The 15014-nt window shown below is 35.3% G+C and overlaps 1 protein-coding gene across 1 annotated transcript; it reads left to right on the plus strand.

Annotated features, from left to right (window-relative positions):
- Nucleotides 1-5339: 5339 nt before the first annotated feature.
- LOC123317022 (segmentation protein Runt) lies at nucleotides 5340-7662 on the plus strand. Its single transcript, XM_044903369.1, has 3 exons — nucleotides 5340-5909; nucleotides 6544-6696; nucleotides 6818-7662. Exons 1-3 carry the CDS (start codon nucleotides 5465-5467, stop codon nucleotides 7354-7356), a joined length of 1137 nt encoding a protein of 378 aa, XP_044759304.1. The 5' UTR covers nucleotides 5340-5464; the 3' UTR covers nucleotides 7357-7662.
- The last annotated feature ends 7352 nt before the right edge of the window (nucleotides 7663-15014 follow it).

Consider the following 15014-nt stretch of genomic DNA (forward strand, 5'->3'; position numbering starts at 1 on the left):
TAAACAAGGGTCTTCGGATTGTCGCAATGAAAGAAAGCGCGGGTTAAAACAAAAGACAGCGAAACACTCGAACCGGAAAGATTTAACACTTTATTGTTTCCACCCCTCCGTTTGTTCGTTTCCGGACAAAAATACGGACTCTGCCTGATAATTATTCGTCGCTTTCAGTCCCTGAAGAATGAAGGGGCGTCCCAGTTGTTTCAGTTTTCAATTCGAAATTGAATGGTTCAGCTGTTCTGGTCGTTCTTTCCAGGAAATAACGGTTTCGTTTTTTTTTTCCTTTTTTCATTTTTTTCCATTTGATGTAGGAAACAATGTCAGTTATATGGAATGATGTAAGGAAAAATTGTTCATCAACGAATAATCTATTCATTTCAGTGTAAAATGAGAATTCACAATTATCAGCAATGAGTGTATGAAAGATTTTCCACGTAATGTATTAAGCTACATACGGGGTGCTGCATTTGAGTAAATTATCTGAAAAACTATTAACTTCAGAAAAAATTGTCTTAAATGCAAATTGTTACGTATTGAGGGTGACAGAAAATTGACTTATTTTTTTTAATGACGACCCTGATTCCAAGGTTATCTCAACTTGATTTTTTTGAATGGAAAGGTATATTTTTTCGTGCAGTTTCTTATTCTACATAAAAAAGTACATAGTTACTTTTATCTTGAACTTTCTTCGTCGGATTTCAAGATTTCGAACTGAATTCAGTCTAAACGGGGGGCAAAATAAAAATAATTTCAATAATGATCATGTTCCTTTAATTTCAGAGCTTTTCAGTGAATATTTGAAATTATGACTTTTTCTCTCAAATTAGATGCCGCACCCTGTATAAAATACCGTTCTCCAAAAAAACAATTCAATAGCTGCATGACCTGAATTTTTCGTATGTTACCTCCATTATTAATTTTAATTTTAAAAACTTTAAATTCCATGCATAAAATGTTTCTTCTTCTTTATTTGCAATAAAGACATAAAAAAAAATCAATAAAAATTCTAGGATCCATTTCGAATACACTGTATATTATAATGTTTTTTTGTTGTGAATATACACTGACAGGGCGATAAATATTTTAAAATTGCGCTCTCTTTGATGTGAGAACATTTTATAAAAAAAAATGTCTTTGGTTTACTGAATTCATTCAATATTGGAAACTGCTCACCTAATACCTTGAAATACACTAAAATTCATCTTGAATTATTTAATTTTCCGTAAATTTCTATCGAAATGTTTTGGAATATCCATTAATTTCTGGGTTTTAGTTCAAGTACACTCAATTAGGAAATATTTTTCGGGGACAACTTCTTGATAAATGTTTGTCCAAAAACTGCTCAGTTGTTTCCTTATTTTCTTTATCTGTTTTATACAGGGTGAGTCTTTGACTAGTACAAAAATTTAAGCAGTTCAGGTCAATAGGAACACTTTTTTTCCCTATATACCATTTTTCTCCGAATCGGCTCAGTTTAAAAGATACAGGCTGTTGAAAAACCATAAAAAAATTTAGTTCTATCTCACAAACGGTTTTATCGAATGAAATGAATTTCGGAATATAGTTTTTCATTCATTTGATGACTCTTTTTCAAACAGAAGATATCACCCACATCTTCCAGTTCTCTCATTATGACCATTACGTATCATAAAAATACCAAAAACCCAACTCTTGAGACTAAGTTGGACGTTTTCTAGTGAATATTTGAACATTTTGTAAAATAAAAGTATTCTTCATATTTTCTCGTATAATACATCGTTTTCTAGTACCTAATTTGATGTTCAAAAATGAAACATAACTGTAAAATTCGAATTGGTTACTTTGACCGAATGCAACTTTTTTTGAAAGATCCGCAGATATGTAGTGTGATAGATTCAACTTGTTATTTTAAAGGTAATTTTGTTTTTCAGAGTGGCACAGCTCATTATGAAAACATAAAATGGCTATATATTTTTATCAGGGCCGAATCGGAAAAAATTGTATAGGAAAAAAGTGTTTATTTTGACCTCAAGAATCTACTGTTAAAATATTTGTATGTGTCAAAGATTTACCCTGCATAGTTTCCGCCATCTCATGAATATTGACGATAATTCATTCATTTCAAAATTGGTTAATATAATATACCTATTGCTGAATATAACCCAATATTCTTTTCTATTAGAAGATTCATTCCTTTTGTTCTCAGTAAAACAAACAAAGTGTATTCTGCACCTATTTCAAATAAGTTAGCCGTATGTAAAACAAAAAGTAATGATTGCATAGTTGCTCGATTAACAGTTAAACCTTTTCAACATGAATCGAAGCTTTTTGTTCGAGAAAATAATCATTCAAGAATGTTGAGCTTTAAGGGGATGAAAATTGAAATTTCCAAAAATATGATTATGCGGTCAATAAAAATTATGAAACTCCAAATTTGTCATCATCTACACTTTTATGTTCATCGGTCATGAACAGTAGTGTGTTATCGAAAATTTGTGAAGTTAGGAATAAATTTTTTATCTTATTTTTCCTAATTTCCATGCTATGATAACATAGCATTGTGTATAAACACACTATTGTCATTATTTACATCATAAATTATCTTTCTATACCTATTTTGGATAATTAGGGACAATTGACAACATATTTATAATTTATCATCAGTTTTGGGACTACTTCTTATTTTCTAGCTCGAAGGAAAAAATCCTTATTCCACTCAAAATATAGCATATGTAGAATAGGTAAGTACTCTACTCAGTTTTCATAGAGTGGATGATAGAATTATTATGATGGAATAAATTAGGAAAACTCAATTGATTTCAAGACATAAATGAATGCTCTGCATGATAAATTAATTTAAATTGTTTCTAGTTTGAGATTCACAATCCTTGCATTCGTTTAAATTCAACATTGGTTGAACTGAAATAATCCACCAAATAGAATATTGAGTTATTTATAATGCATACTAAACATCACACTTTTCAGATAAAATTTTTTTTTTTGAGAGGATATGTGTCTTTCAGTTTTCAGATACCGAATGCAAAAGTGCCTGCCTGCCAATCTGGAAGTCGATCAAGCCTAGAATAGTCCCCTGAGTAATCCCATTTGACGACTCGAGCTCATATCCTCGAAAAAAAACAAGGGAAAATTCTCCAATTTTTATTTGTATGCACAGAATTACCAAATCAAATATCCCCCCAAAACAATTTTCAACCCTCATATCCAACTAAACAATCTCAAACAAATCGGCCCATGAATTGTGTCATAAAAGCATCCCGAAATTCAGCGAAACTCCGTTTCTCATCTCTGAACTCGCCAATGTTCGCACCCTCGAAGCGAAAACAAGTGAGCGTCACTGGGTGAAAGAGCTAACAGCTGAAAGCAACATTTCAGGGGTGGGATTTTTGAGGGGGTGGCTTGGTGTGTGGCATGTTAGGGGAGGGACTAACCACGGTGAGGCCTCAAAAACCGCGTCTGGGATTGGCCATATTGCATCTCTCTCTGGATCTGGCATCGATGATTTTTTCTCTCCTTGTCTTTCGCCCATAAAGCAGCCACCGTCTATCCTCTGCGATCCTCTCTCTCTACTACTTGTTAATCCCAATTTCAGGTCTCACTCGTTTTATTACACTGTTACGCAGGGCCGTAATAGACTGCTGTTCCCGATTTTGCAAACAAAATACCACAATCTTGAAAAGTATTTGAATACATTCATCTGAGGCCAATCGATACTAAAATATTCATCGAAATTGCCCAACGAATGTAAGAATATATATGGCTTTATGTGAATCTAAGGCCCGAGTCTAGGATTTGTACTTAAACTGTACAATTGGGCCTTAATGAATCTTCATGAGCCATGCAAATTTCAGTGTATGCCTCAAGCTATTTCTGCCCGTTATTCAAAGAGTAAGGAGATGATTTAAAAATTACCAGAATGTCGGTCGTTAAGGGCGTTAATGCCGCTTTATGATAAGTAACACGGTAGTTTTTTAATAAATTCATACGACAAATGATTTGATCTAAAGGGGAATTCTCCTCAATTCGGGTTATCATAGCATATGCAAGTTTGAACTGAATTGTTATGAGTTTTATTCATGAATTTTTCAAATTCACCACGGAAACTATTGAAAATCAATCCTCAAATATTAGGTTTTAAAATTTAAATCGCTTCGTTTCTAGTTTACCATTTGGCAACAGCGCCTACTAGAAAATGAAAAGAACAATTGATTGTTTATAAATAACAGCTGTTGATGTACAGCCATCATAAGGCGCTTACTCACTGGCGAGCCACAACAGCAACCGGCCATAAAAATCCCATAAAATTTTACGACCTTCCTCGGTCGTGGAAGGCTTCATAGACAGCCATCTTTGTCTATCTCATCAAGATAGTGTATTTGTTGTCCTTTATTATCAACGTATATTTCAGTCGATGTTGCCAACTTGTGCAATTGAAACGAAACGATTTAAATTTCAAATACCCATTTTTATTTTTCCTTTTTGAGTACTTGAAATATTTTTTTTGGGAAACGCTTGAAATGGTTATTTCAAAAAAAAAATAAGGCACAGATTCGCTTGTTGAGAGTAGAAGTGAAATTGAAAAATTCTTTTCATTCCTTAACTTAGCTGTACCTAGTAAATTTTACTTGAGATTCACATTAGACTCCATATCTGAATCCATAAGATGGATCAGTCACTCAGAGAAATGGATATTGAATTGTCTTCAGTAAAAGTTAATGAAATGAATTTCATTTCACTCTTAGCTCGCACTGTATATTTTCAAACTGAATGAGAAGTTAATGTATCTCATCAATTCTTATTCAATCATGAATTTCTAAAGACAGGTGAAATATCTGAATTTTTATCGATGAATAATTGTGCGTGATGCATTCATAACGCTATTCTAAATATCTTGTTCATATATAATGAAAAATTGTAAAAATACTTCAACCCAAAGTGAACCCTGTGCCTGTCCTGAGTTCACACTCATTCAATGTATCAAATCGTATATCTCACTTCAGCAAATGTAAACGATACTTTGATCTTTGTCAAACGTGGGCCCGCGTGCAGGTTTCTCACTTTCAACCATTCATGAGCGATATTTTTTCTCTTTCCCCCAGTTGACAAGACGCGAAGCGTCCTTTTCCCTCACCAACTTTTAAAATACAAACATCTCCCTTCACAATTTTATAAAAGTTGGGTCTAGCTAGGGTTCCACCTATCTCTCTCTTTCGTCTATTATAAGGCGACAAATCACGTCCCTCTCTTTCGTCCCGGTGCCTATTTACGTTCGTTCTATAAAAACTACCCTCTTCAGAGAGGCGGGGGTGCTAATATTCGACACTCAACGAAAAACTTTCACCAGTCCCACACCGACTTTGAAATGTGCCACACCAGTTTTTAAATCGCTCGCCGTTTCAGTGTTGTGTTCGGAAATAAGACGTTTCGTCGGTTGAGTTCAGTGAGTTAATTTTTTTTTTGTGGGAAATCCATGCATCTGCCGAGCAACCAGCACGCGCCAAATATGACGGAAGTTTACGGATCCTTGCAAGACACCCTTCAGGAGTATCACGGTGAACTTATACAGACCGGAAGTCCGGCGATATTATGCAGTGCGCTACCTAATCATTGGAGATCGAATAAAAGTTTGCCGATAGCGTTTAAAGTGGTCGCCTTGGACGAGGTTCAAGACGGTACTGTGGTGACCTTAAGGGCAGGAAATGACGAAAACTTTTGTGCGGAACTTAGGAACTGTACAGCAGTGATGAAAAACCAAGTTGCGAAATTCAACGATCTCAGATTCGTCGGTAGAAGTGGCAGAGGAAAGTCTTTCACTTTGATTATCACCATTTCTACAGCGCCTTACCAAATTGCCACCTACACCAAAGCCATCAAAGTCACCGTAGATGGTCCTCGAGAACCCAGGACAAAATCAAGTAAGTAAAGTCGAAAAACAAAAATTATACGTAACTAAAACTATAGAAGAAATATTCATGAAATCCAACATTTCCAATCATTATTTTTAGCTGAAAAAAAAAGCCAAATGAAATTCTCCCCATCTAATAAACCCGAATTTATATGTTCTGTTTATTAAACAACCCGAAACTCCATGTTAAATTTTCATCAACAAACACAACGTTATAAACAAAGGCGTCCTGTTGCAAGAAGTCCCCATTAAAAATTTTACGTCTGGTCGTTATCCAATAGCGTGTTTTCAAATCGGGTTTATTGGACATGTGCTTCACATTTGGTATATTTTACGTCCTAAACCAACCATGCAGGCAGATTATAATGTCTTATTAATTGTCGGAATTATTTTGGAGCGACTGCTGCTACTCATAATTTTTAGGTGTTTACGACGGTTTGTATTATTATTGGATGGAAGATCTGAAAATAACGCGATTTTCGAGATTTAATATCATAATACAGAAGAGCTCTCGATCAATAGCTCCATTTGAATTTTGAGCTTTTTAATCCACTGTCTACAGCCATAGAAATTTATTGATGAATTTTCAAAAATACTATTGCTGATTGACTAAGCAATCGCTCATTGATTTCTCCCTTTTTCAGACTACCAATACGGTTATGGATTGCCAGGAACATTCAGCCCATTCTTCCTCAATCCTGGTTGGCTGGACGCTGCCTATATGACATATGCCTGGCCCGATTACTTCAGGAGATCAAATATGCAACAACCAAACGTCCACCCTTCGTTAGTTAAAGGTAAGCATTGTCTACAATTCAATTTTTTTCGTATAATAGGAAAAACAGTTTGTTCAACTTCATCACTAACAATGGTGTTCGTAAAGCTGGATAATATTAAATCAAACTCTGATTTTTTCAGGTTCCCCTCTTCCATCTTCTTTACCACCGACCGGCGAGGTTTTCCTACCACACGTAGGAGCCCCACCTCCAAGTCTTCACCATAGCCATCTTCTGCCTTCACACAGCCTACCTGGATTCCAGGACATCTCCAAGATCAACCTGGAACCTCTTCAGTTTAGATCTGTGCCACCGTCACCGATGGAACAGCTATCCCTGAGGCTGTCGCCAATGTCTAGCACCCTGAGCGTCAGTCCACAGCCCTCGAATGTACAACAGGAGACCAGAATCCACTCGACAGTCGATCAATCAACCTCCGAACCTTCGGACGATGAAGACATCGATGTCGTCAAATCTGCCTTTGTGCCGATCAAACCCGCCAATGTAATGCTGCAAGAAATCCAGCATCCCGATTCCACGGTTCAAGACAAGGAATTGCCCAGAAACGAACTAAAGGCGCCTAGTTCCAGGACCGTTAGACAATTGATTGAAGCGAAGTCTCCAACGAGTACCAAGTTACAGAGTTCTCCGACGATAAAGAATGTTTGGCGGCCCTATTAGTTTCAAAGTTTGCGAGGACATGAGAGTGATTTCAATTTTGGATTGCGGAGAATTTTGTTGCAATATTATCGATGGGTGTACATAATTTTGTAGATATATAAATAACAATGTAAATATGTGAATAATAGTTCGACTGTAAATTGTCTGTAAATATTGCGTTAGGTCTTTGAAGAGATTTTAATAAATTATATGACGCTGCAATTGTGATAGCAGAATAGTCTTTAGATATTTTTGTACAAATTATTGAACTATTTCTGTGAATATTTCTGATGATATTTAGTGAAATAAATTGTGATCTATTAATTATCCGACGTCTATTATTTCCAAACACAATATATCATTATGAATCCTTTAAGGGATGGAGCTGTTTACAAAATAAGCTGCAATGTTCCATATTGAAGGGCATCTCGCACCGCACTGCAGAAATTGATCCTTTCCTCGAAGAAAAAAAATCCAGGAAGTCTTCCCCAAGTTGTCAGAAAATTTTATCTCAAATGGAAAAACAAAATTAGAAAAATGTGACATAATAAAAATTAAGCAGTCAGATTATTGACCAAAAATTAACAGCCCACAGCCCAATTCAAAAGGGATTCGGAAATTGTATGTATGTATAGCCCTAAACCCATCCTGAAATTTATAAATCGGACAATGAATAACCAGATGATTTATGGTTTCTTCTGGTTCTCAGCATTCACAACTAGGGCTTTCTACTTAATTCCACCTGAAAAGCATACTTTTGCAACGTCCTTGACCTGTTCTTATACGATTCAGAATACACCATATTTTCCTGGGAAGATCAAAACCAGGAACTCTGAGGAATCACTAACTAATTCTTGGTTGAAAATAGTGCATGTTTTCCATTCAGATTGCCAAATATCCTTGTCCCTTAAATTCGAATTAAGGAAAGAGTTGGAACATAAGGGTTTAGGTGACTTCAGTCTGGGAATCGTATTCTGTGGTATATAGGACAGAATTGGAAATGAGTCGAGAAAGGAGTGAAATTAATTCGAAGAATTTTTGACTGCAGTCTGTCTACGAATATGGACGGTACAATGTTTGAAAGAACTAGTAACCATTGAATAGGTGTAGATCTAATAGTTCCAGCTATAATTCTCATAGAAAGATTAAACTGTGCATCAATGTATTGAACATGAGCATTTTAAGCCCAAACGGAAACGGGGCAACAATATTCAGCAGCCGAAAAACCCAAAGCTAGAGCTGCGGTTCGAAGAGTAGTTACATCAGCACCCCATGAAGTACCATCTAGTTTATGCAGGATATTATTCCTAGTTTTCAACTTCAGACGCAAATTGGCCAAATGGTGAGTTCATAAACATAAACCCTTAGGTACGTTACAAAAAAAAAGTTTGACTATAAAAATTTGAATAGAGACTTTATTGGTCGAACGATATTTTATTTGCAATTGGGCTGGTAAATTTTTATGACTTGGAGTATTACCAGTTGTCAATCGCCGAAGGCTTAAGTTAAGAGGTGAGAATCGTTTTTATGGTCCTGGTTTGGGTTCCTGCGGTGGGTAAGACTATACCATTTGTTATTCCTTTTACAGTTTCGATTTCAAAATTTTCAAACATCAGAAATGATAAGAAGAAAAGAAACAAATTGTTGAAATAAGAAGAAATATTTCATATCCAACAACTTTCATCAATTCCCTTCTTCATAATCAGTGTCGTTAATTAAAAGATGACTTATTGAATGAATTAATCAGTAATTAGGAATCTAGTATGTCTACAAGGTGTACCAAGTTCGAGGGCCTATTAGACGTTTCTGGAAAACTGGACCTATTTGAAATTGAAAATTTGGATTATGATATTGTTCGACATTATCTACCGAGCTAAAATCGATACTAAAATATTCTTGAAGCCTAAGCATTTTCAGTTATACAGGAAATGAAAGTTAATTTATGCAAAAAAATTTTTTTTTACTTTTTCTTTTCTGATATGATTTGAACAGAATTATATTCGGAATTGAATACCCTATAATACCAGAAACGATAAAACAGAAAAAAAAATTTTGAAAAATTTATTTCCATTCCCTGTATAACTGAAAGTGCTCACGCTTCAAGAATATTTTAACCCCCAATTTTCACATTTCAAATAGGTCCAGTTCTCCAGAAACGTCTAACAGGCCCTCGAACTAGGTACACCCTGTATATAATAGAGGTGGGAGTTTTAACTGATCAACATGGCCATCTGAACAAAATTTCTCATTTAGGTCACCATCTTTATTCATCTATCTCTTGTCAAAATTCTAACTGTCGGTTGTTTTCGTCTAGGGTCTGCTTAATGGTAGGTATCAAATGAATTCACTATTGAGAAATTAACTTTATGACTTCCGACAAAGTATCTTATCTCTAAACTTTTATTGCCTGTTAACCTTTTTCGAAAACTTACTAATTCTATACCTACCCCTCTCAGATAACAAGTTGTTATAAATAATAAGAAACCTCCTAACACCTCTATTCTTCAAGGAATCTGTTAAATAGATATGCACACCACAAATATACCCATCCTGATGACTTCTGAGAAAATGAATTTTTCCAATTAACCCTTTCGTTCCGAGGCATATTTATAACGTGAAATGGATTATCCTGTATTGTACTATTCAATCCTTTCTTGGGAACCCCTCAGTTGGCATACTGGTTGCTTTTAATTGAGTGTAAATATAAATACCATCTAACCGTTCTAAGGTATATCGTATATTACAAGAGTTAGAGGTTTGAAAAACTTCGCTGCATCCTTCTATCGTCGAACTGTTACTTGATTTCAATATAAGTCATGGGAATAATGATAATATACAGTACGTACCTACTTCAGAGGCCATATTATTTCGAAATGAATTAGATATTTCCAACATTAGGATATAGATATTATCAACCAGGATCATAAATTCAGGATTATAAATTGTCATTTAGAATTAAAAAATCCTAAGGTTATGTCAAAATGTACATGGCGTCTTCAACTTGGGTCTACCACCTACCATGAAGAATTCTCATAAAATAGAAGAGTTGGAAGTTGGAAGCTACCGATAAAGAAATGGCACGTTTTCAAGCTCTTTTGTGAAGAATTATGAAAACTGTGCATGGCCTTATTAGTTCGTGACCAATTAGCGAAAACTTAAATTTGGACATCGATTGAAATTTATGTTAATGGCCTTTCAGAAAAAATAAGAAGAATCGGTTCGAAGTTCAACATACGAACTGTTTTTAAAACGCAAAATGATTAAAGATCTATATTAACAAAAACTAAACCTTTGAACGAAAAACAAAAATCAAAAAATTGTATTTACAACATACCCTGTATTTGTGGTAAAACTTATACATGTGAAACATCCAGACCTCTAGAAATAAGAAAACGCGAACATAAAAATAATATTAAGAATAGAGAAATTAATCGATCACAAATCGCAGATCACATTTGTTCTAATACGGGAGACTACATGATGGATTGAGACAACACTAAAATTTTAATGACGGAACCAGACCATTTTAAACGAAAAATTGAAGAGTCTACGTGTATTCTATTAGATCAAGATAATAATTTGGCAAATTGTTCGGTAGGAATAGATCATATTTGGATCAATTTACTAAAGAAGGAACTGTCATCCGGTAATTTCAAAATTAAATGAATCAACGTTTCTATGCAGTCTCTGTTTCTGTGTGTTGACAATTAATGTCAAACAAAAGCCACAATTCAGAAGATTTTCAAAAATAGATTTTTCGTCTGATGAAGGAGTCTGATATAGACTCCGAAAGGTTACAACTTAGAATTATAATTTCAACGTTATTTATTTTGAGTTCATTGTCAGGCAACAATTTTTTCTAGTTAATTTGCTCCTGACAAATTAGTGCAAGAATTTACGCAGGAGCAAATCGTTGATTTCATTTTTAAATTTGGACGTCTGTGAAGGCAGAGATCGTGCACAAAATCTTTCACTTTTTTGGGTAGGATCCATCAAGGAATTCAGAAAAATAATTCCCCTTCAGATTTCCATCATGAATGGATCACGCCTTCAAGAGTAAGGCTGATCTTTATTGAATAAATTATTCGATACAAACGCATGTTGAATTTGGTAATTTGGACCACATGGTTGCTATGCATGTTTTTCGAAAATTCAATAATAATTTATCTGTCTGCTGTTAATTTTTCATTTTATATGTATATCTACACCAAAACAGTAATGGAATCAAGGGTGGTTCTAGAGGAGGTGTCGTAGGGGCATTATACGAGAAAATATGACGATTACTTCTATTTTTTAAAAAGTTCGAATATTCATTAGATAGCGTCCAAATTACTTTCAAGAGGATTATTTGAATTTTTGGTAATTTTGTGGTACGTGATGGTCATAATGAGAAAACTGAAAGACGTGGATTATATCTTGTGAAATAAATGAAAAACTTTATTAAGAAATTATTTTCATTCTATAAAACCGTTTGTGAGATAAAACTAAAAATAACATTTTTTATGGTTTTCAAACATCCTGTATCTTTTAAACCGAGCCGATTCGGAAAAAATGGCAAAAAGTATTTCTTTCGACCTCAAGAATCTAATGTTAAAATATTTGTACGAGGCAAAGTCTCACCCTGTACAGGGTGGACAAAATTCGTTGTCTACTGAGGGGATCTCGATAAGTATAGCACATAGAAGAAAACGGATTACACATTGTAGAGCTTAGTAGCTTAGAGATTCTCAAAAGAACATGAAATGCTTTTTTCTTTGTTCAATATTTTGCCCAAGAATTCAAAATTACTAGATATTGAATCTTTCGCATCTAATGTATAACATTGAAAATTTAGAAAGTGAGTTGAAAATTTGGAATGAGTAGTTATCTGAATCACAAATTGATGAAAACAGAAAAATTGAAGATCTTATTGGACAATGTAATATTTTTCCTGCTGTCAAAGAATGCCTTATGCTTCTCCTTTCATTTCCATGTTCTATTTGTGCTATAGAGCATAGTTTCAGCACTTTGCGCAGAATTAAAACCTGGATAAGAGCTACAATGGGACAAGACCGACTTGTTGGTTTAGCATTCTTGAGTAGTCAGCGAAATCGGATATTGGATATTCCTAATTTTTCAAATTTAATATTAGACGAATTTTGTAAGCGTAACAGAGGACTGGTTTTCAGTTTAGAATAAAATATTTCTACTTTGTGGTATTACGATTAAGTATTTTGTTTTCAGAATTAATAATTTTTTATTTGTTATGTTTTTGCAATTTATAATTTGTTATTAATTTTGATAACACCTATATTTTTTGTTTTTACAATCTGGAGTAATACTATGTTATTTTGAATCATATTTTAGTGACTAGTTTTAAACTTTATTGTTTGCGTCATTCAGTGTATATTTCAAGGTTTATTATTATTTTTTATTATCTTCAAAAACATGGTTTTATTTTGCGTCTATTTATATTTTTTCATTTCGTTATTAATCGTTAAAACTTCTTTTTTTATTAGCAATTTTACCGAATATGTATTTAATTCCGTTCCTCATATTGTTTAAATTCATTTTTCTGTAGATTATGTTTCATGAAATGTTATTTGTTTCGAAAAGAGTTACCGTATTATTTTACATCACCTTATGTTGTTGGCGTTATAAAAACATGGTGAAGTGGAAAACCTCATAATTTATAATTTTTATTTTGCACAGCCGTCCCCCCACTGGCCTTCAATCCAGGAATATAATAGTTTTTATTTTTCCCCCCCTGAGAAAAATTTCCCCGATACATCCAAAAACACATTCCTAAAGAATTTTGGACTCAAAAAACGAGTTTTTTCTGTTAAATTCAATCCTGGAATATTTGCGTATCTCATGAAGAATTTTCCGAATGCACATAGCTCTACTGGAAGAAAGATAGGTCGGTTTGTGTCTGTATGAAAACCAATGGTTGGAATCCGGTTCGATTTCATTTCGAACATTCATCGGCGAATGGAAAATATCATTCCTCCTGGAACCTCGGCCTCGGCCAGGATATATTTCCGCGTTGGCATATTCATTGTTTGCCCTACGCCGGGATGCCCCAGAAGGATGAAATGCCCCATTCAATACGGCGGCACCGAAAAAGAATGCAAAAAAAGCCCGATAAAGCCGCTTCACACCGGTAGCGCAAAAACCAAACCAATTTCGGTGGAGCTTCATTGCTGAAAATCAGTATAGTTGATTGGCCGGTCCATTCGCGTGGTCACATGTGCACGCCGTCACATTTCATCGAATTTCACGGACCGTCGGGCCCTTTGTGCCTCCCGCAGCAATTTCGAAACTGGGGGAGTCGAATGATTCGACCGATACACCACTCGAACGCTGTACTTTGGGGCACTCTTGTCTACTACATGATGCATCATCGGCTGCTGAATTGCGAGATTCCAGTAACACACATTGGATCTTTGATTTTTTTTGGGATACTTTGTACCGACTGTGTGGCAGTATCGGGCCGATTTTCACCGTACGAGGTCGCTGTTCGCAAGATAGCTAGGTCAGATTATACAGGGTGAATTGCTGGATTCTGGCCTTTTCTGATTCATTCATTATTTGCTGTATCCCGTTACCGAGAATAAATCTTCAAAAAGACAAAAAAAAATAAATGGATAAAGGTGCAAACAGACTTATGATTTCTTAGGGCTAATTGCGACTGTGTGCTCTCCTGTGACTGAAGAGACCCAACCCTGACCTACAGATCCTTCCACACTCCAGGTGTGGATAGTCACCAACCAGATTTAGACGCCGCTGTATCCTTCTCGAGTCTCCATTATAACTGTGTACCAAAGACCTCCACTGTGATCTGTCTAACGCTAGTTGTTCCCAGTTATGATTGGCATCAACTGATGTTAGGGATTGATGTAGTATATCCTTAAACCGCTTATACTGGCCTCCTGGTTCCGGACTCCCTCTGTGAATTCGCCATACAGAGCTATTTTGGGAAGTCTTGTGTCTTGCATCCCCAGATTGTGGCCGCTCCATCTGAGTCGGGCCCTCGTTACTTGAGTCTCAATTGTTGTACAACTCGCGCGTTGCAAGACTTCTGCATTCGAAACTTTGTGGAACCATCTGATGTGCATTATCTGTCTTAGATGACGTTGTTGCGTTTGTTCAAGCTGTTCAATATGTCGCCTGTAGGGCGTCCAGCTTTCGGTTCCGTAAAGAAGCGTTGGAAGGACCACTGCTTTGTTAACAACTGTCCTTTGATGTTGTCAAATTAATTCTTCACGAAATCGGCTAGATTTTACCAGTGTATTAGATACGTGGTCTGAATGTGAGTGTTCAGTATAATCAAGACTTTCGGACAATCCGAGAATTGTTCTAGAACTGCGCACAGGATTCGATACTAGGGCGCAACAGTTTTGCGCAGTTCTAGAACAATTCTCGGACTGTCCGAAATTCGAACCCGAATACAGCCAATAAAAGTATTCTCCATATTTTCTCGTATAATGCGCCGCTAAGATCAGCGAGGTTATTTATGGTATTTTGCAATATGGGGGGTAAATCAGGAAAATTGCATCTGAGTAAATGAACAAATGAAGAACTTCACTTTGTGTTCTTTTCCTAGGACAAACTGATGAATATCCTCTTTTATCATCTCTCTATAGGATGCTTCGATGATAAACAAATAAATACCTCTTGGCATTCTGAATTATTCTTGA

The sequence above is a fragment of the Coccinella septempunctata genome, chromosome 7, assembly GCF_907165205.1.
Source record: "Coccinella septempunctata chromosome 7, icCocSept1.1, whole genome shotgun sequence".
Taxonomy (NCBI): domain Eukaryota; kingdom Metazoa; phylum Arthropoda; class Insecta; order Coleoptera; family Coccinellidae; genus Coccinella; species Coccinella septempunctata.

What these genes read in the sequence shown, in the direction of transcription:
- LOC123317022 (XM_044903369.1), top strand. Translation starts at nt 5,465, where the DNA reads ATGCATCTGCCGAGCAACCAGCACGCGCCAAATATGACGGAAGTTTAC. An exon ending in AGAACCCAGGACAAAATCAA is followed by an intron (nt 5,910 to 6,543) that starts GTAAGTAAAGTC and finishes TCCCTTTTTCAG; the next exon opens with ACTACCAATACGGTTATGGA. An exon ending in CCACCCTTCGTTAGTTAAAG is followed by an intron (nt 6,697 to 6,817) that starts GTAAGCATTGTC and finishes TGATTTTTTCAG; the next exon opens with GTTCCCCTCTTCCATCTTCT.